This window comes from Mustela putorius, unplaced genomic scaffold (assembly GCF_011764305.1).
Source record: "Mustela putorius furo isolate JIRA1106 unplaced genomic scaffold, ASM1176430v1.1 tig00000179_pilon_pilon_pilon, whole genome shotgun sequence".
NCBI classification, from domain to species: Eukaryota; Metazoa; Chordata; class Mammalia; order Carnivora; family Mustelidae; genus Mustela; species Mustela putorius.
This window is the reverse complement of record NW_025421305.1, coordinates 12823333-12845299: the sequence shown is the minus strand read 5'-3', so window position 1 is coordinate 12845299 and position 21967 is coordinate 12823333. Positions and strand designations below refer to the sequence as shown.

Below are 21967 nucleotides of genomic sequence, written 5' to 3'. Positions count from 1 at the left end.
TGGCAGTTTCTTATGAAGCAATGGAAAACTAACCCAAATGCTGATGTGGGCCTGGCACTGTGCTGGGATGCTGAGGACAGAGAAATTAAGAATACAATACAATGAGACTAAGTACAAAATTCCATGGGGCCATCCAGGAGCCTCTAATTCTGGCTTGTGGGGGAAGGGGTGTTGAGAACACCCAAAGAGAAGCAGCATGCTCCCCAATTTTTCAAAGAGCACAAAGCTGATCGCATTTAAAACTTAGAGCTTTCGGGGCACCTGGGTGGCTCAGTTGTTAAGCATCTACCTTTGGCTCAGGTCATGATCCCAGAGTCCTGGGATCGAGCCCCGCTTCAGGCTCCCTGCTCTGCAGGAAGCCTGCTTCTCCCTTTCCCACTCCCCCTACTTCTATTCCCTCTCTCGCTGTGTCTTTCTCTGTCAAATAAATAAATAAGATCTTTAGGGGAAAAAAAAAAAAAAACAATTCAGACCTTTCATCAACTAGAGCATTGTGTTCATGTTGTGACAGGACTCCTGGGTCTCAAAACAGACACGGACAATCAGCATAAAGAATATAATTATTTCCGTTGAGTCCAGCAGCAATTTGACAACTTGGGCCAGGACTCCAGGTTATCAGAAGGAAAGGAACTTAAACTGTCCCACTCAGGAATTTTTACACTGACAGAACCTGTATCCTATAGAAAAAAAGAAAGAAAAAGGAAGAGTATTCTCATCTGGGACCCTCATAAAGGGAGCACTGTGGTCCAAGCCTGCTGCTGTGTGTGAGACCCTCGCTAACAGTGCCTCTCAGGTTCTTGTTTCTCTAGGTTAGGGAGACGTTACATGAACACAAGGTCCGTGGCAAATGTCTAACCCAGATGGCTTTCCCCTGGTCACTGGCATGCCTCAAGGCTGCCACTTTCTTTGGCCATAATCTGCATGTGCTTAAGGAATGCCAACTAATTCCCCTGTTCGTCCAAGCAGAACAGAGGAGGGAAATCTACTGCCAAAAGGGAAAAATATCATTCCAAACTCAAATATTAGTTACTTCCGGATGATGTACTGCTTTGTATCATCCCTGCCAGGGCTTTCCTCCTTCACTCCTGTGTATCATGTTTGTTCCTTCGGAATTTCCCAAAAGATCTTTCTTATTACTTTACCAGAGGCATGAGCTCAAGGGCTAAGTGGCCAGCTTCACTCCTTCATTTCAGCCAGAGCTTCCTGCAAGCATTTCATGAAAAATGGAGAGAGAAAGAATATAGGATATACTTAACATAAATTGAGCAAGTTTCTGTATCATGCAATTCGGTTCAGACAGATCTCATCATTCAGTACGAAATAAAGGGCTCCCAGGAACACAGTGATCTCCCACTGTTTGCAAAGGATTGCACAGGGCTCACATTTAGTCCACCCACCAGCTGAAAAACACAAGCCCTGTGCAAGGCTTTGAAAAGAAACTGATGTGTCCCCATCTCTCAAACACACACACACATACACACACACACACACTCTAGTTCTGTAGATTTAGATTCTGGTGCCATGTCTCCTTTAACTTAGAGAACCATCTGTGTGCAGAGCATAGGGAGGCAAAGCCCTCCAAACTCAATGCAAGCACCCTAACCACAAGGCCGAGTGATAGTGCTTTACTTAGATGGCGGTGCACACACCTCACGATCATGTGAAGCTAAGCCATACAGTAGGCAATTTTGCTAAAGTCTGGAGTGCACAACTGAGCTTAAACTTCACCCCTGTAAGATCATTAATCTGCAGCAGAGAACACACTTCTTTGTGCTGGTGATGAGGGGGGCACGCAGCAGCACGGAGCCTTCCAGCAGCTCTCCGCTGCCTACCAACAGTCCGAGTCAGGGCCCTATCAAGGATTTCTGCCTCCTGAAAGAAGGTGGCTCTTGTCCATCAGGCATATTTTGATTTGATCTTTTCAGTAATCTCACCATCCAGTGGCCAAAAAGAACCTGTTATTCTAACATCCAAGAATATACTTGTAAATATTTCATGTAAATCTCATCCTAAGACTAAGCAGAATCTTTATCATTCCTGCTGCCAAAAAGAATTTTGCTGGCTGAATTTATCCAGTAGACAAGGAAAAGGTGAAGAAAAACCAATAAATATCCCATACACCAAAATGGAAAAAAGCAACTAAAAGTAAACAAGTGAGTGTTTATCATAACCAGTTTTGAGTTACTTAGTTGACTTTCAAAAATCTTTAAAATTGTTGAAGTTTGTTCATCTTCCTTTTACAAATCTTAGAACATGCACTTAATAGTCTATATGTTTAAAGAGAGGAAATAGTTGATACGGAAATGCTTTAAAAAGCAGGAAGGGAGACCCACAAATAACTATTTTAAGTCTTCAAAGAGATGAAGAGAAAAAGGTACGCCATGTATCAGTCATCCAAAATAGTCTCCCCTGGTTCTTTCCTTGTGTATCACTCATCACCATTGGCCATGATGTATCTCCAGTCTCCTCTCCAACAAACTAACATGGCAGCTTCATGAAGGCAGATACCATGTTCATTCTACGACTATAGAAGCACCCAGCATGGAACCTGGCATTTGTTCACTTGTCCACTTTATTCATTTATTGAGCTCAAATATTTAATAAGATCCTACCATGGACCAGACACTGTCCTAGGAACTAGGGATACTAGTTACAAGAGAAAAAGAAAAACAAAGTCTCTGCCAGCATTTAATGATGGAGGGGGAGAAGGACAACAAAGAAGCAGACAAAAAAGAGATAAGTAATAATAGCTAATAATTATTGAGTATTTCTCAAATGCCCGGCACTGCTCTACACTCCTTACATATTCAAGTTCCAAAAGCCCTCTGAAATAGGTACTGGGCAGGGCCTTCCCAGTGACTTGCCCAAGGTCACCGTACCAGTAAGTGGAAAAGCAGGAACCTCAACTTGGAATGCCTTGAATATGGTTCCAAGCCACCATGCACACTGCTGTGCCATCTGTTTCCCACTTGATCACCTGATCTCCAAGCCTAATACCTAACCAGCCACCATATTTGTTTTAAAGCTCTTGGAATCCCCAGCAAAAAAAAATGAGGGAAGCCAGTGACAGAGGCATGGTGATCTGAGCACTGTGGTATTTCATTCTGGGAAAGCCCTCGTATCATGCACATTCTAGGAGGATCGATAGCCCTGCGAGAGGACATACCTGGCACATTTTGAGAAAACCCAGTATATGCAGCCAGCAATTCCGCTACCCATGGCACAAAAGGCCATGGGTGGAAGACAGAGTTTGTGTCCATCACTCAAGAATCTACACTTGAGTCTCTTCTGGCACTCAGGCTAACACACATCACTGTGAATACCACGGACAACTGTTCGCTTGGCATGTAGCACACTCAGCGGAAACACTCTGCTGATAGAAATGGAAGTGAAGGACCTATTCCAAGATCAGGAACTGGACCTGATGCAGACCTATCTTTTCATCCCACTGGATTACTTACACTCACAACAGAGATACACAACAAAGATATACTGGGCAGTTGGAGAATGTGTGCTTTGTACTGTAACATATATTCATGCTAAGTACTGTAACATATATTCATAACTGAAAGGATTTCCTTTTTCATTGTTTGGGTTTGGTTTTTTGTTTTGCTTTCTAATAGTTAATTATTTTTCAGGGTGCTCTCTGGGTGAATTTCAGGGTCTAAACATCCACCAAGGACAGGGCCAAGGGTAAGCACAATTGGCTTTTACTTCTGTCCCTGAGAAAGGTGGTGAGAAGTGGGAAAGCAGGCTGATTAGAGTAGGTTAACAACACAGCAACTTAAAAGTGAGAACAGAAATCCGAAGTCATCCTCTCCCGCCTTTTAATTTTAGACATTCCTGCTCCACTACAGTATAAGTCAGGAAGGCATAAAGTCCATCTCCCAAGATAAGTGTGGTTTATCTGTGGCTGCCATGCCCTTTAAGAATCAATTCCACCTCATCTTCATTCCTGTAGCGTCTCTTTTAAAAATCTAACTTCTTGGTGGATTCCACCCTGCTCTACTGGAAGATGCCCTATCCGTTCCTGCTCCTCTAACAGAATAAAGGGGACTTTGGTGTTTTTCAATCAACCTATAACTAATTGAAAAGTTTCACTAATATATAGCTGGGCCCTGGGGAGAATTTTAAAAAAAAAGAAAAGAAAAGAGAAAGAAAATGCCCTGGACAGAATTAAGAGAAAGAAGATTGAGTTTCTCGTGCACAGAGCGGTGTGTCCCTAGGGGCAGAAAGACCTGGTTTAATTTTGATGTCTCCACTTCTCAGCTCTGTGACCTGGAGCAAATTATTTAAATTAAGCCTTGGTTTTAGAGGCCATGAATCTAATTTTTAGCACTTGTGTAAAAACCATGTGAGGAAATGAGTTGACCTCCTCTGTGCCATGCCCTAGGAAAGACACAGGAAATGTCACTTTCTTTTCTTCTCCAGCATCTTCAAGGAGTTCGCGAGGAGTCAGTAAAGAGTGAGATGTGAGTGCTCAAACTGTGAGATTCAAACTGGATTTGAATCTCAGTTTCTCCACTTAGGACTTGGACATTTCTCTTTCTGAGCCTCAATTTTCTCATCTGCCAAATAGGGAGAAAACATATATTTGCATATATTTGCCTCCTATAATTGTTTCGGGGATTAGTTGAGAAAAGCCCCCTGAAGTATACAGCACGACACTGGACTCTATAAAAAAGGCCGTTATCATTCTCAGTGTTGGGACTTGGAAAGGGAAGACATAAGATTAAAGAATAATTGAGGGACAACTCGATCCCGTGAACCACCTGCCTCAGACCCAAAGCCTGGAGTTCAGAAAGGATAGGAGGTGAACGGGGAGTGGGAGGCTGGGACTGGGGACATCCCAGAAGAGGCAGGAGTTGAGATTTGGGGGTGACTGTCAGGCACCAGAGTACTGGAGTTTTAGTTTTTATTGTTTTGTTTTCAGTTTTATTTTATTTGGCAAATGCAGAGAGGAAAGCAAAGGTATGATCAAAGGCGAAGGAGAGGCACTTAACCCAGAACATATGGGGACATTACAGGAAAAGGCAGCTGGAGCCCCAGGGGCCGAGAGGAGGGTGTGAGGAAAACCCAGTGGGATAAGCAGGGTGGCGCCAGATTCCAGGGGCCCATCAGATCTGCCGGCAGGCAGGCAGCAGACTCCGGGTGGGCAGGCAGGAGAGAGCCATGCGGGGAGGTTGGGCAGGGGACCTGCCAGTCACAGCTGTAACGTTGGAAGTCTGGGAGTGATAGGCCACATGCTCCCAGACCTACAGGCTACAGCCAGGAAAGAGCCAACATGCTCCACTTTCTCTGGGAAAAGACAATTCTTTCTAAATGACCATGTGCTTGGTGGGAAAGGTGAACTTAGGCAACTAAGATTCAAACCGTGGCTCCTCCATTTTCCAGGGAAGCTGCTTAACATCCGGGAGCCTCAGTATCTGTAAATGACAGCTATCATATAGGCTGGAGAGAAGACTGGGAGCCTGTCTACACAGTGTCTGCTACCCAAGGGGTTTACAACAAATGCTCTTGGGTCTTGGACCTCATTAGCCAATATCATCCTGGAAAACCTGACTGGGCATCAGTTTTTACTATCAATTAAATAAAATGCCACTCATAAATGGACTTAGAATTTATGACTATATAGACAGACAGTTAACAAGCTCTTTCAAAATAAAGAAAATGAAGATCAAAGAATCTTCCCACTACAACGGAAATATCAGTCTTCTAGCAGGAGGCACTGACTCAGCCATGAAGTCCCAATTACTCTGTGTTTTGAAATAGCTTGTCCATCAGGGACACACCGCACACAGACAACTAAAACAAATATTGCAAATGGTCTACTTATAAGTTGAATAATGGGTCTACTTTACTAAGGTATAATTTTTATAAAAAAAAAAAAAAAAGAAAGAAAATATGCCCCCATTATTAAGAGTTTCTGAGTGTTGACCTGACAGCCAGACACTCAACATTACAGTCAAGACACAGACTGCTTCCATCACCCCTCGTGCTTCTCCAGGCAATGACCTCCCCACCCCCAGCCCCAGCTTCCTGTCTGACCTCTACGTCTATGCTGCTATCACCATTTGAATCGTGCCTGCATTTTGTATAGACCCCTTTCTAGGCTGTATTTCAAAATTTTAAAATGAGTACTGCATTCTGCCCACTCAAATGAACAACAAATGCCAAACACCTTCCTGTGAGGGTTTCTCGGTTTGAAAGTTAAAAAGAAAAACCAGCCACCGGCCGCCATTTCTTCAAAGGACAGCAGTGTGGGCGGTAGACAGAGATGGCCAGGATAAGCTCTTCTGATTCTAGACCTTACCCCATACTAACTGGCTGAGGGACAGGGTGACGGGAAAGTCATTTTGTTTGTCTCCATTTCATTTTATTCTTAAAAGATGGTATCTATGGTCCCACATGAGTGGAGCGACCGTAGGATTTATCATCCAAATCAGGAGTGGCTCTCCTTCATTAAGCCAGGGCAAGAGGCTTAAACCAGACACGACTCAGCATGATCATCTCCAAGAGCACGTCTTGTGGCGTCCACCGTGACCAAATGTTCTCTTTCAAAACTGGAAGGGGGTGACACGTCACAAAATGACATGTTTGAAAGCTAAGGTCTTTCATCCCAAACTGATGGGGCCCATCACCGCAATCTACCATGTGGTGTCAAGAGAATACAAACAAGGCTGCCTGGCTGCCACAGGAGAGAGGGGTCTGAGACACGGAAACCGGAGAGAGCGCCCAGGGCACACACTGAAACCAAGAAACCACTTTAGAGAGACCCAGGCTGCCTGATTATGCAAGCACTTAGCGGGGTTCTCCCACCTTTGTCACTCACTCTCCAAGGGGCAGACATCAGGGGCTCTATCAGGGCACATTACCCCAGAATGCCCACTGTGCAAATTTCCTCTGGAGATACCAAGTCCTCATTAACATATCAAGGACGTTGGGGGTGGAAGGGGAGCATAAGCAAGTCTTTACAGCCACCAACTGAGTTTCATAAAATAGATCAGACTTGGCACATTAACACTCTCAAAGGTATAGCACAGCACCCTTTAAAGGACTGCACAGATACAAGAAAGCATGAATTGTAAATATCTGAACAAACCAGAGCTAGAGATTTTTGCAAGACTATAACCACGGGAATGACTGGTACAACTAAAATTAGCTTTGATTTAGCCAGGCTTTCTAACGACCAGAAAAAACATAATTGCATAAAATTGCATGCAGAGATAAGCATCCACACCTCCAAGGGAACTGCACAAAGAGGTGTCTATGTGCCTTCAAATGCACAATCAGATTCCTTTGATTTGGATCAATTTGCATCAACACAAAAAATTTTGGTTATTCAGCCATAAACGGAGCTGCCATTTTAGCTAAAATGGGCTGCTGTTCGATCTTCTAAGACTCTAAGAGCAATCGATGAATGTATCGCAGGATCTGTACAACAAAATAAAATGCATTTTTAGAAATCAAGTCAATGGGGGCACCTGGGTAGCTTAGTGGGTTGAGGCCTCGGCCTTCAGCTCAAGTCATGATCTCGGGGTCCTGGGATCGAGCCCCACATCAGCCTCTCTGCTCAGCGGGGAGCCTGCTTCCTCCCCTCTCTCTCTCTCTGCCTGCCTCTCCATCTACTTGAGATCTCTGTCAAATAAATAAATAAAATCTTAAAAAAAAAAATCAAGTCAATGATTATCACTCAACAAAATGACTTTTAGAATATAAACACTTGTATTATAAAGAGAATGTTCTAGATAGTAAACTACTTGTTCACTCACCCAGTGGGTCTTCATTCATTTCTCATAGTTGGGAATAAAATGTAGTACAGTTAAAATGGGTTGTTCAATTAGGTTACATACTATAAAGTCCTTCATAATAAAAGACTGTAAGGTTTTTTAGGCTTAGTTTTATTAAATTCTTTAAAGTAGTTTAAATCAGTTTACAAAGTTTATAATGCACACAAAATATATGTAAATGTGTGTTTTATGTAAAATACATGTAAAAATAGCACAAACGACAGAGTAAGTGGAACTGAACTGAATACTCTGAGTATATCACATATTCTTACATTTTACATGAAGTGATACAACATTAACTCAAGAAGACTGTGATAAATTAAGGAAATAAAGGGTAAGCCCTAGAACTACCTACACAAAAATACGAAAATTAAAAACCCTAATGTGTATTTATGTCTCTACACAACAGACACCTCAGAGAATTTTTAAAACCAGTCATTGTCACTTTCCTAAAAATGCAGTTCTCAGAAAGGGAGCTGATAAATGGCCATTACAAACAGGTGAGGATCAGAACGTGCCACATGTATACCTGCATTCTTGGCACCCACTTTCAGATTAGAGGGAGAAAGAAATTAGTCCAGGGGTGCCTGGGTGCCTGGGTGGCTCAGTTAGTTAACTGCCTTGAATTCTGGGATTGAGCCCGGCTTAGGCTCCCTGCTCAGCAGGAGAGCCTGCTTCTCCCTCTGTGTCTGCCCCTCTCCGACCCCCTGCTCATGCTCTCTCTCTCTCAAACAAATAAATAAAATCTTTAAAAAAAAAAAAAAAAAAAAAGGAAGGAAGGAAGAAAGAAAAGGAAAGGAAAGGAAAAGAAAAAATTAGTCCAGAATCTTGAGTGCAACTCGAGGATCTGCTCTTCATTCTGTGTTACCCCAAGGACTACCTGTCAAAATGCTACAAAATCCCCTTCTTTGGCCGGTTCCTCCAGCGCTAGATACTCTGTGACTGCAGACTGCAGACTACAGCCTGGCAAGACTCTAGCATTTTCCCCAGGAGTGGACTCCAGTTCTGGTCATGTCTTTACTGGATCCACAAACCTACTAAGAAACATGTTTCCTTCTCAGCAGCAAGAAAGAGACTACCTACTTAACCAGGTAGTTGTGACAACTAAATGAACGAATATTTTGGGGGCGCCTTGGTGGCTCAATGGGTTAAAGCCTCTGCCTTCAGCTCAGGTCATGATCTCAAGGTCCTGGGATGGAGCCCCACATCAGGCTCTCTGCTCGGCGGGGAGCCTGCTTCCCCCTCACTCTCTGCCTGCCTCTCTGCCTGCTTGTGATCTCTGTCTGTTAAATAAATAAATAAAATCTTTTAAAAAAAGAAATATTCTGAAAGAACCTGGACTCAGATGACATGCCCCTTTCAGTTCCCTTAGCAGGAACTACAGGATGATACTGAACCAATCACAAGGCTTTTAAAGAATTAACACCTGAATAAAGTTCAAAATGAATGCTGGATGCCAGGAAAGCAGTGAGAAAAGAACAGATACATTTAAGTCTACATATTTATTCTTTTTTTTTTTTTTTTTTTTTTTTTTTATTTTTAAAGATTTTATTTATTAATTTGACAGAGAGAAATCACAAGTAGACAGAGAGGCAGCCAGAGAGAGAGAGAGAGGGAAGCAGGCTCTCTGCCGAGCAGAGAGCCCGATGCGGGACTCGATCCCAGGACTCCGAGATCATGACCTGAGCCGAAGGCAGCGGCCCAACCCACTGAGCCACCCAGGCGCCCCAAGTCTACATATTTATTCTTAAAGATTTGCCTCCTCATAGACATCTTCTCACATCTTACAGAATTATTTGCTACACATCCTCAGAACAGCTGCCAAAATGTAAAAAGATTCACAAATGGTTTTTTGCCAAGAGCATAAAAAGGCGATCTATTTATTTTAATCTAGAAAGCTTTTATGTATTTATTTTTCTAGAAAGATTTATTTACTTTTTAATTTTTTAGCAGGAGGAGGGGCAGAGGAAGAGAGAAAATCTTAAGCAGGCTCCATGCCCAGCACAGAGCCTCAACTCGGGACTCCATCTCACACAGCCCTGAGATTACCACCTGAGCCACAATCAAGAGTTGGACACTTAACTGCCTGAGCCACCTGGGCGCCCCATTCTAGAAAGCTCTTCAATCAGTGGCAGGACTCTTGCACAGGCCAGAGAGCCACAAGGCAAGCCCTCCTCTGAGGACTCACCCCATAATTCCTACCCTTCCAATCCTGAGGCCAAAAATAAGCCTTGGGTCCTAGGTTCTTGGCATCGATACATAGTATGTGGCCTTGGTATATGGTTCCCCATCCTTCAGTGGGAGAATCCTGAACCCATTCTTCTCATCAGGCTTGTCCCCCTCAGGACTTCTCCATCCTGGTAAAATCAAATCAGACCTAAGAAGGCTGTTGTATTAAAGACTGAATGGAAATCACCTAAAAGCTCAGAAGACCTGGTTCCCAGGCTCAACCACCCGCTAGCAACATAACCCAAGGAAAACCATTTCACCCTCTAGTCTGGGTTTTCTCACATGTAATTCAGTTCAGAATATTTAGAGCTGGAATAATAAGTACACCTATTCTATGCCCTTCCAAAGACTGTCAGAGACTATTGGTAATGCTTACACACACCGAAAGCATGTATACTCAATCTTTCTGAGTATTAAAATCATTTTGTAATGTCACAAAATTTCCAGGAATTTAGGTGGCTTTTTGTGTGTGTGCTTTGTAAAATTGAATCTGTTTCCTAAAGATAGTGAAATATAGTAATGATGTCAAAGGTCAATGCCTGGCATTGAACTAAACACTTTAGACATATATTCATTTACTTACTCCTCACAATAATCCTATGATTGTTACACTTATTTTATGCTGCGGGGCAGGGGAGGATCTGACGCACCGAGAGGTTCAGCATTCACCACGTCCTGATGGAGCCAGAACTGAGACTCAGCCACTACTCTTAATGTCTTCTTAGCCCCAGACTAACAATATGCCAACAATTTCCAACAATTATTTTTAATGAAGAAAACTATGGCATAATCCCAGAGGAACCCATGAGGGCCAGTGACATCTACTGACGGCTCACTGTGTGCCAGACCCACTGCACCTCTCAAGAATCCTAACCTCTCAAGAATCCTCACAGCCCTCAGGGGTAAAGAGTATTTTCCCTTCTCACAAGTTACAGACCTGAAGGTCGTGAGGTTCAGGAACTTGCTTCAAATTCTAAAATTAACAAATTGAGGAGATAATATATTTAAAAATTTTTATAAAATTACAAAAAAATTTATAAAATTACAAAAAAAATGTTATAAAATTACACAGAGAAGGGTTTCAAGCCCTGCCCATCTCCCTCCAACAACATCTGCTGGGCCAGCCCCTCCTCGGCATGGAGGACTCGAGGAGAGGGAGAGCCGACCATCTGACTTTTGCCAACCCTTGTCCCCATACCAGTGGGAAGGGACACCCACTGACCGAGGGACCCGGAGAAGGGGTGGAAACCTTCTGACGATCAATCGGAAAGGATTAAGGGGAGAGAGTTCTCCCCATGAGGCAGGAGCTTCGTTCACAGCCTGATGCCAAGATCTCCAGATTCAGAATTTCATGTTACAACTAACGCTGCATTTTTCCAAAGAAACAATGAGAAACTACCGTAATATGGAGGCCCACCTCTGTCAGGGTTAAATAGAGGGTTGGCGGGAGAACCAAACCACCACTTACTGCTTTGTTTCCACAAGAAAAGGTATTCCAAGAAAAACACTGCAGTGAAAGACCGCTGCGGGCCTCCCGTTTGTAGGCTAGGGAATGCCCCACACGCCTGCCTTTCTGTATTTTGAATCCAGTTCACCCGGGGCCCATGCATGTCCCCCAAACCACACACAGTAAAATCCTCAACTAACACGTTTCATCTATAACCGCGATTAGTTTTATAGCTTATTCTCCCTGGCTTTAAACCATACGCTATTAAAGGTTTCATAGTATTTTTTTGTTCTTTTAGGGACCATCCACATGGCTGGTCTGGATGAGTTTGACCTGAGAACTCTGTGGAAGGAGGGAGGTCGTCCATCTGTGCCACGGTAGTTTCCGGGCTCCACAGAAACAGCCCTTTGCTGCGAGGCTGTGAGACTCTGCCTTGGCTCGGGAGCCTACCCATGGCCCAGCTGTGTGATGTTGGTCAAGCAGCTTAAGCTCTCTGTGCTTCCGGGTCCTCAGTCCTCAGACAAGGGAGGGATGTGAACAGGATGCTTTCTAGACATCTAAACTCCCTCTTCAAGCCACAGTCGTCAAGAAAGGCATTTCAGAAGCAGATGCGCTTGAACCAGATACGGGAGGTTGAGTGGAATCCAGGTAACAGCTAGAAGAGCCAAGGGTTAGCAAGTTCCTACCGTGGTTGAAACAGAACCCTCGGCAAGAATCAAATGAGGCGATACCTAGTCTACATAGATTTAACACACGGATTTCCATCTAAAGCATGAAGAGCAGGACCTGGCCGGGAGAAAGCACTTGACAGTGTTCTAAGTGCCCTTATAACCATTGTCCTTGTAACAACCCTTCTGAGCACCTGTCATTCGCACTCTGCAGGGGAGGGCACTGAGGCTCAGGATCCCCATTACCTGGTCAGACCTGAGATGATGGATTACAAGTACACAGCCTCCAGGGGGGCGGCAGGTGGGCAAGGGCAGACACAACAGTCACCCTGACAGAGACCTCACGCTGTCTCTGACAGGCACAGAGGGTGCCTATGAAAATTAAGAAAACCCTGCCTGGCCGGACCTTCCAGGGCAGTAAAGGCAGAAACAGCCTAAACAAAGGAAAAGTACCAAAGGAGGAAGGTAATCATTAACCAAAAACGGCATAAGGAAATACTGCAAAGGTGCCCTGAGGGCATCCATGATTCAGGGCTCAGCTCCGCAGGGAGGGCAGCAGGGAGACTGCGTGTTTTAAGTTGGCCTGGGCACTGGAAGAAATGAGAGTGGGAGAGAGGCAGACTCCGTCAGGGGCAGGCAAGAGGGGGAAGCGAGGGAAATGACCTGGAAAAGCAAAATGAAGGCAATGCAGAGGAAAGCCTAGTCCGGCAGTCTGCAGCTGAAGTCCTTCGAACAAGTCACTGTTGCCTGCAGAGGTAACAAGTTGAATCAGAGCTACACTGCTGGAGCCAGGTCAGACATACTCGCGCTGCTCCTAACACTGGACAGCATCACATCAAACACCGGGAAAAATATCGGAGGGATATGCTATATAGCAAAACCCTGGGTCTTGCACTGTAGGGGTCAGCTGCCAAAAGCAAGGCCACGGGAGAAACCAGAGGATTAAAAAAACTGAGATGGGGTCTCTTTCTGTCTGCTTGGAGACAACATGAAGAGGAAATTCAAGACTCACTGGGTTGGGGGTCTCAGGCCCTGATAATCTCTCAAGGTATTAGGGCCCCCTCCAGCAAAAAAGAGGGAGGAAACACAGCTAAAGAAAGAAAAGCCTACATCAAAGAAGATTCCAAACCCATAGAGCTTGATGCTGGTGACAAAAATGTTCTGGAAGGGTTTTGGGAACCGTAAACCAACAGCATATTAACAGAGGAGCAATAATTTCTCATCATGCAAGAACACCTAACATTTCTGTTATGGCAATCAAACATTCTTCTATAATTGTTTTTCTCCCCCGCCCCCATCCACCTAAATCCTCCTCTGTGACTGGTTAAGGGGAATAGGGTGGGGAGAAACTATGAACAGAGAGCAATCTGATGATAAAAGCGCTTCCCCCCACTGCACTGCTGGAGTAAGCAAGAAAAGCCAAATTCTCACAGTTCGTCGACTTTCTATTCATGTAAACAATCTCACTTTATTTTTGAATTACTTTGTGGGAACAGATGGTTTCCAAATGCATGACTTCTTACTATAGTAGATGGAAGCAAGACTACTGAACTCTTCAATTAAGATGAAGAAAACATAGGCGTGCTTCAAGCTTGTCTCCATGCGTAGACCTAGTTTTCCCGAACTAAGGCTTACTTAGAATTCTGACCTTTTTTTTCCCTTTTGGTTAAACAATTCATATCATATAGAAAAAAAATCTTTATGAAATAGAGTAACTGTAAATTCTAGAATTAATTTTCATGAAACAGCACCAACAAAAACCAAGAGTATCAGTAACAGAAGCCTCTAGGCTTCCTATAGGTTACACATAAATGAAGGCATCAAATATGTAAATATAGTTGGGTTTTGTGCCTTAGATCCTTAAACCTTTTATGATAGATTATTATAATACCTTGAAATAATCACTGCAATTAACCCCAAATTACCTTAATCCCAACAACTGACTCAATCACTGAAATTGTTCACAAATCCGGGGCCTTACCAAATCTCAACCCAGGGCAGTTTCCCTGATGTCTGTGTAAGACAGAATCCTAATTTTCCAAAAATCTGGAAAGTAGCATCACAAACAGGTCTTTGTGAGGCTTAGATAAGAGTGCAAGTTATGTGGTCAGACTGATGAACCCACAGCCACCTTAAGTAGAATTAATAGCATTTCTATCATTTAAATTACCAAGTCTCTGGAAAAATATACTCTGTCTATGCCTGGTAGTGACTCAGGAGAGAAAGTAAAAGAATAAATGCCGACCCTCTAAAGGCAAAACATCTACTTATCTAACTATCTGTCACCTAACTATCCTCCTACCTATCTATACTTTTATGTACATTTCTCTATTTTGCATATTTTGTACTTATGTATGTTTATATGGATAGATATAAAGGAAAAAATAGAAAAGTACACACAAAGAGGGGAAAAACTTATGTTTAAAAACAAGTAATGATGAAGTTGAATAACAGGATAGAAAAAGTCTCCCTACACGAACAACAGTAAAAGGACACTGACCTGTGAATTGATCAAGATTGACAGACTTCAGGGACGCCTGGGTGGCTCAGTGGGTTAGGCCTCTGCCTTTGGCTCAGGTCATGATCCCAGGGTCCTGGGATCGAGCCCGGCATCGGGCTCTCTGCTCAACAAGGAGCCTGCTTCCCCCTCTCTCTCTGCCTGCCTCTCTGCCTACTTGTGATCTCTCTCTCTCTCTGGTCAATAAATAAATAAAATCTTTAAAAAAAAAAAAAAAAAGATTAACAGACTTCAAAAGGGATCTACCTTTCAAATGCTTGCCACCAGAGAGTTACTAAACCACAGCATGAAAAAATTTAAGTTTGCAAGGGAACTCGAAATTTTTTTGAATCAATAATTTAAATTAAAAATTTTAAATTTGGGATCTGCCAAATTGTGGCTTAATGACCTTCACTCACCAAAAACCAAATTTAAGATGTCGCAGTGACCGACAAACAATCCAGAAGAATCATCCCAATGATGAAGGTCAAACCCTGGGCTGTTTCTTTATAAACCAGCACAGGCCAAAAATTCCCAGAGGTTTTGTGGCCTATAATTGTATGCTATTATTCTAGAGACTTGATTAGTGTGCTCCTGCCTCTTCAATAAAGAGCGGCCCACAGTGCAAGCACTGAGAATAGCAGGGTGTTTGTGGAGACAGCTTCTGCTATACACAGACACACAGATGAAGCAGATCTGGACAGGACCCTGAGCCACCATGTATACTGAGTTTTCGATATTCTAAAAGCTTTCACCATTAGAAGTCTTCTACACCTTAGAAGTCTTCTACACCTTAGGAATTGATCAACAGAAGAAAAAATAACAATAGGAAGGAAAGGGGGTGCCTAGGTGGCTCAGTGGGTTAAAGCCTCTGCCTTCCGCTCAGGTCATGATCCCAGGGTGCTGGGATGGAGCCCCACATCGGGCTCTCTGCTCAGCGGGGAGCCTGCTTCTTCCTCTCTCTCTGGCTGCCTCTGCCTACTTGTGATCTCTGTCTGTCAAAGAAATAAAAAATCTTTAAAAAAAATAGGAAGGAAAGGCTGTGACTGATCATTTATGTATAGGAAAGGACTGACGATACATGTCATAAATGTAGACATTTACATATTAATGACCATAATAAATGATAGGTATGGCAATAATTAACAAATTTAATTCAATAGCAGAAAAATAATCTAAAACTAAGTATCACTATAAAAGAACATAAGTTTTAAGGAGGCACATGATTTCAAAAGTTTCATCACATTTGTAATGAAAACTCTCAGTTTATGGAACAGAACATGTTTTTGAGAACACATAGATTACTTTATCAAGTTCTGTATGAATTCTGATGACTAAAGACTGCTAACATCCCAAGGATCCCTGCTATAGGATGGGAATGGGGTGGGGAAAGTCAGCATTCAGCAGATAAGCCTGCCCACAAATCTCCAAGAAGATTCTTTGAATCTGCACAGACATTTGAGGGAGCTAGCTCAGACAGACTCAGGTGTTAGTCCCACAGACTGACAAGTCCCAGGCCTCAGCCATCTCCAGAGTCTCAAATAAAAGATCCTAAGAGCCCTAGTCTCTATGACGTCATTACATGGTGATAGTGGGCAGGCAGGATCTGACCAGAGGCACAGGCTTAAATGCCTCTCTTTCTGTTTTATTCACAGATCTCAGGCCATCAGGTTCTCACCTATATCTCAGAAACATCTTACCAACCACAGAGTGTTCCTGGGCACTTCTATCCAAAACTAACCCATCCTGTAAAATCTGACCCAAACTATGCCTATGCTATGAAAGTCTTTCCTAGCCAGCTTAACTGAAAAGACCCCTTTTCTTTTTTAAATTTCACAGACACTGTCTATCTGTGCAATTCAGCATCTCAGCTTGACCTGCTTTGAGGCTCCTGGACTTCCTGAACTATTACTTACCTTCTCATGCATTCCCATCTTATCTTCACCTTGTAATCTCCTATAGCTTCCACTCAGGTATATACGGGACCACAGTGAGCATTTTTTTTGCGCCAGACTTCTATATTCCTGTTTGGGTAGGCTCTTCATTTCCTGTACATTCTTTCCTGCTTCCAGCCACCTCAAAAAGATACTGCCATGATACACTCTTCCCTCTTCTTGTTTTTTTCTTTTCTTTCTTTCTTTCTTTCTGTCTTTTTTTTTTTTTTTAAGATATTTATCTATTTGAGAGACAGAGAGAGAAAGAACAATGGAGGGAGGTGGAGCAGAAGGACAAGCAAACTCCCTGCTGAGCAGGACTCAATCCCAGGACCCCGAGATCATGACCTGAGCCGAAGGCAAACGCTTAACCTACTGAGCCCCCCAGGCGCCCCTCCACCCTCTCCTTAATGGGACCGGTTCTCACCAAATGTCTGTGCATCAAGTCCAAGGGCTTCCTTTTTATTTTCTAGCACCTACTGCAGTCAATCTGAGACAGACACTCTACTCTCTTTTCTTACTCCTCTTTTCAATTTGCTTTTTCTCAGTCTTATTCCACACCACCTTGAACTTCTTCATCCCAAAATGACACACTTAATAAATCAGCACTAAAAAAAAAAAAAGTTTGCTTTCTTGATGCATGTGTACTTCTTTTTATCAGGCCCAATCTTATGCATCAGTTTCTATTTCTTAAGCTTCATCCTTTGTGCTCTTGTTGTTACAAGCTACCTCACGTCACCTTAAATCCAGGCAGCATGTGTCTTTCTAAAACAAAGTATTATATTTATCCTGTAAATCTTCCAACTCATTCTGCAAAATCAATTTCCTCCTTTCCCTCCCCATCCCCCTCCAGATAGAATGGAAACTCCATATGAAGGGATACAGGAATTCTCTGATGATCCCCGGTGCCTGAAACAGTGCCTGGCACTTAGCACATTCTTGAGGAATGAATGTTGGTTGCTTGAACCCCCAAACAGCCTCTCAGATTCCGCTCCTCTTGAGCTCTTCTCTGCTTCACAGGAACATGGTCAAGAACATAAAAGCCAAAGTGAAACCATCAGGGTCCGATCACTGGTTCACCATCTAAGTAGGGGTATGACCTTGAGCCTATTACCTCTTAACCGCAACCTCCCCAAACATAAATGAGGATATGAATAGGCTTCCAGTGAGGAATGAGCAGGCAAATGCAGATAAAGTACTTGGCACCCTGCAAAGTGAACACACCAAGGGCTTATCATGGCTCTTTTCTTCACGCTTCTCCCATTCAGTGTCACTTGTGCCACCACACCTGCATTAAGTCAGTCTTTCTTTCCAAACCTTCTCACCTTCAAAAAGGCTGGACCCTGACAAGATTAGTTTGACTCAAATATGAGCAAAATATAGGCTTTGGGCCTGAGGCACTATGAGCGAAGGCTTGCGAGTTTTGGGTTTTTTTTTTTACCCTGTGAAAAATATGTATGCATCTTTGTGATAGAGTTTAGACATTTCCTGAGCGGCCCCGGCCTCTATGTTTCTGTGTTTACATCTCACTTTTCAACTCTGTTCAGATAAGTTACACTGCCCAAGAGTGGCGGTCTGCACAGGTGGCAGCCAGAAGAGTTTACTTTTACCCAATGGCCTGAATTATACAACTGAGTAGTGAGAAACAGCTTTCTGTGTCATTCCCTGTTGTACAAAATTTATGAAAAAGTGCACTTTACATCTCAGGTCTTTAAGAATCTTCATGGGCCATTCTGATTTTAAGAGCTTTTCTGTAAACTTCTGTAAACTCTAAACTAAATATTAACCAGGAGAAACCACTGTCTTTATCGTATGTCTTACTCCTCATACTCTGCACTTTGCCAGAACTCTTCACATGCAGGAAACGTCAACACTGTGAAAACTGGGGGTGATTTAACTCTTGCTTTATTTTGATTTTTGCTCCCCCAAATAAAGAACAGTGATCAGTAATTACTTCTTCAGAACAAAGGGCAGAATACATTTGGTTTACAGCCAGCTTTTGACCTGAAGCAAAGAAGTTTTGCAGAAGCCATTCTGGAACACGGCAGGGTACTCACATTTCCCGTGAAATCGCTAGCTACCTTAAATACACTTTACCTTTTCCAAGTCGTCCTACATTTCTACAAACATTGGTGACATCCCCTAGCCCATACCTAATATTGCATTTTTTGTTGGGAAACTGGGATGTTAAGATTCTGACTTTTAATTCGTTAGAATTCTCTGAACCTTAAACACATGCAAGGAAGGGTCACAAATAAAAACTGGCAAAACTCACAACCTAAGTTCACCACAACCAAGCAAGAGAGGAGAAAAGGAATATTGTGGAGCATTTACCTCACGTGGCAAGGTCTTAACTGAAAAAAGGTGGTCCCTGCTTTTAAAAGCACAGGTCTCAAAGAAATGCCAGCACAGCAGACCCACCAATTCCCAAATTCACTCAAATTTGGGAATAAACGTCTGCATCACTGAGTGGACCAACAACTTTCAAACCCCTCTAACCAACACTGACCCTGCAAACATATATAATTCGTCACCAGCTCCCTTTCCCGCAGTCCTACCCAATCTTACCATAGTCCCTGGTATTCTCTATGGCAAAAGGGAAGTAGAATTTAGCAACAGATTTTTTTTTTTTTTAAAGCTAATGATTCAGGCAATTCTTGGAATAACTTCCACTTGAGAAAATGTAACTAAGAGGTCCTATCAAGAGACTCCCCAGCTGCTGAGACTTCAACTCTGGAAATTCCCTCCTTTTTGACGATTCCTGACTACCCCTAATCCAAGCCACAAAGTTTAATGACCCTAAAGCGCCCTTTTTTGCCTCCAGCGAACTTGGGATTCTTTCTAAATATTCATTAAAAAGCTCAAACATGTTTACTGACTTGAAGTCGAAAACAGAAAGCACTGGAAACCTAACTCCAAAAACCTTGCTTCCCTCGCCCAACCCCCTCTCTTCCCCCAGGAGAGGAAACTGGGTGATCTGGAGCTGAGAGTTGAGCCATCCAGTATCCAAGGGGTCTGACACTCAGCCCAAGAGGTGATGACAGCCAGGAGGTCTGGGCAGTGGTTCCAAATTGGGGCACCCACTGCGCTGGGAAATGTTGGGCGCTTGCCAAGATACAAACCCTCCCCCGGGGGGGGGGGGGCTGAACCGGATGGTCGGAAACCAAGGCAGTTCTGCAAGGATCCCAAGGCCCACATCGAGTTCCACCAGCCTCCTTCCTGTTTATAGATCCCGCTCCCGTAACCCCAACTACCAAAGAGAAAGCAGACGTCTCCGAAATATGTCAATACATGACATAACTTGAAAGAGCTGGCTGCTCATTGGCGCGAGTTACAACTTGTCGGGTTCACACAGGAAAACCGGCTCGCTTTAATTACTTTTCTTTTAATATGCCATGCCGTCCCCTCCTGGGCCCCCGCAAAGATCGGGTTACTGAGAACCAGGGAACCTCCGCGGTAGGACCGAACCGTGTGGGCGGCTCGCTGAAGGCAAGGAACGCGGGAGCCGAGCCGACCAAGTGGCTGCCCATTCGGATTGGCGACAACGGCAGCGACTCTCCCCTCGCACAGGCGCAGGCGAGGAAGGCTGGCACCTCCTCGCAGTCCGCACCAAGTTGCCCGACCGCTCAGTGATGTCGCGAGGGGGCCTAGCTGCTCCACGCCGCTGCCCTCGGGTCGGCCCCGGGCGCGCCACCTTTGTCTCGGCTTCCCCGTCCTGACAGGCGACGCCTGGCGCGAACCGGGCTTTGCCCCGGTCGGAAGCACACACCCGGCGCTCGGTTTCCCCGGGCTCCGCGCGGGGCCCGGGAAGCCGACACGGCCGCCCCAAACCTCCCACTTGCACCGCGCGCCCCCGACTCCCGGCCCGGCCGCCACTTCCCTGGCGCGGCCGCTGCAGGGCGGGGAGCCGGAGACTCGCGCGCTCGCGGACGCCGCGGCCCGGCGCACCCCGGTACTCTCGCCCAGGCGGGGGCCACCTTGCCCGCCGCGGCGCCCGCCTCTCCCACGCCCACGCGTGTTCTGACTCTGGAAAGCACCCGCCAGAGGACCCCCCGCGAAGCCGGATCCTACTGGCCGCGGCGAGGGGAAGGCGCGACAGCTGCTCACCCACACCCACTGCCTGCCCCTCGGCCCTTTCTCACCTGCCTGCACCGTGTCCGAGAGGTCGTGCCCGGGGGCCGCGGTCCTGGGAAATTCCTTCAGTTTCCTGGCGCTGAGGTTCAACCCCCCGGAATTGGCCGCTTCCTCTAGCGCGCGCTCCAGCCCCCGGTTCAAGGGCAGGTTGAAGCCGCCGCCGCCGCCACCGCCGCCACCGCCGCCGCCGCCTCCCCCGACCCCGCTGCCGGCTCCGGTTCCTCCGTGGTGCTGATGGTGGTGGTGGTGCGGCTGATGATGTGGGTGCAGAGTAGCCACCGAGAGGGCAGGGACGAAAGGTTGGGGTTCGCTTCCCGGCGTCGCCATCTTCTCCCGGGCCCCCCCACCCCGCCCCGCCGCTCCTGCGGGGGGGGTCACAGCTTTCCCCCGGGAGGGGGAGACTGCCGCGCGGGCCGAGTCCCTGCAGTGCCCCACCGGAAAATACTGGAAGAAGGGGAGGAGGGTGTGGCAGGCGCGCGGAATGGGGGGCAGTCGGGGAGGCGGCAGTGGCGGCTCGGTCTCGAAGGTTTCCTGTCCCCGGGAAGCTAAGCACTGCGGCGGCGGCGGCGGCAGGCAGCGCGCATGTGTCTCCTCCCGCCCTTGCTCCCTCCTCTCGGCGGCTCTCCCCTCCTCCGCGGCGCCGCCTGCTCTCTCCTCCTCCTACCCCAAGCTGTCAGTCCAGCCCTGAGCCTTCCTCCGCGCGGGAGGGAACCGGGCCGGTCCCCGCGGCTTCGCTGCGCTCCGCCTGGCAGACGGGGGGATACGTCGGGGGCCGGACCCTATGACCGGGGTGACCTTCGTATAGACACCGAACACCTCTGGGTTCTTTTTGCTGTCCAGGGCATTTGGGGGGACAAGAGTTTTAGAGGGTCTGAGAAGACGCCAGCGAGGCAATAGATGGGGTTTAAAATACAGTGAGATCAAGAGGAGGTGACAAGTTATCTCAATTCTGCGAACTGTATTGGCTTTTGGACCCACAGTTCCCCCAAAAGGCAGGTTTTCACTGTGGGATCAGACCCCTGGCATTTGGGCGTATGCAATGAACCAGTGGTGTCTACATTAATTATCTCATTAATCCAGGGATCCCATGAGCGGAAAAACTGTTTCCCCAGACTACAGAGGAAGTTAAAAAAAAACAACACACAACTTGTCTGAGGTCACCCATGCAGTCAGAAGCAGCGCGAACCTATAGCCCTCAGACTGTAGGGTTGCCCTCCTTCTGTATAGTCTCCGGCTGGACCCTAGGTCGAAGAGCCAAATAGGAGTAG

General features: G+C 45.5%; 1 protein-coding gene across 4 annotated transcripts in view; it reads right to left on the bottom strand.

Moving 5' to 3' along the window:
* Positions 1-21319, bottom strand: part of LRCH1 (leucine rich repeats and calponin homology domain containing 1) — a 196400-nt gene extending 175081 nt beyond the window's left edge. The window contains exon 1 of one of the 4 annotated variants that reach the window (XM_004759191.3): positions 20708-21319. In XM_004759191.3, the coding sequence (XP_004759248.1) occupies positions 20708-21026 (319 nt within the window). In that variant the 5' untranslated portion in view covers positions 21027-21319. The remainder of the gene's footprint in view (positions 1-20707) is intronic. The other 3 variants (XM_004759192.3, XM_013059805.2, XM_004759193.3) reach the window with 3 other exon arrangements.
* Between the last annotated feature and the right edge of the window lie 648 nt (positions 21320-21967).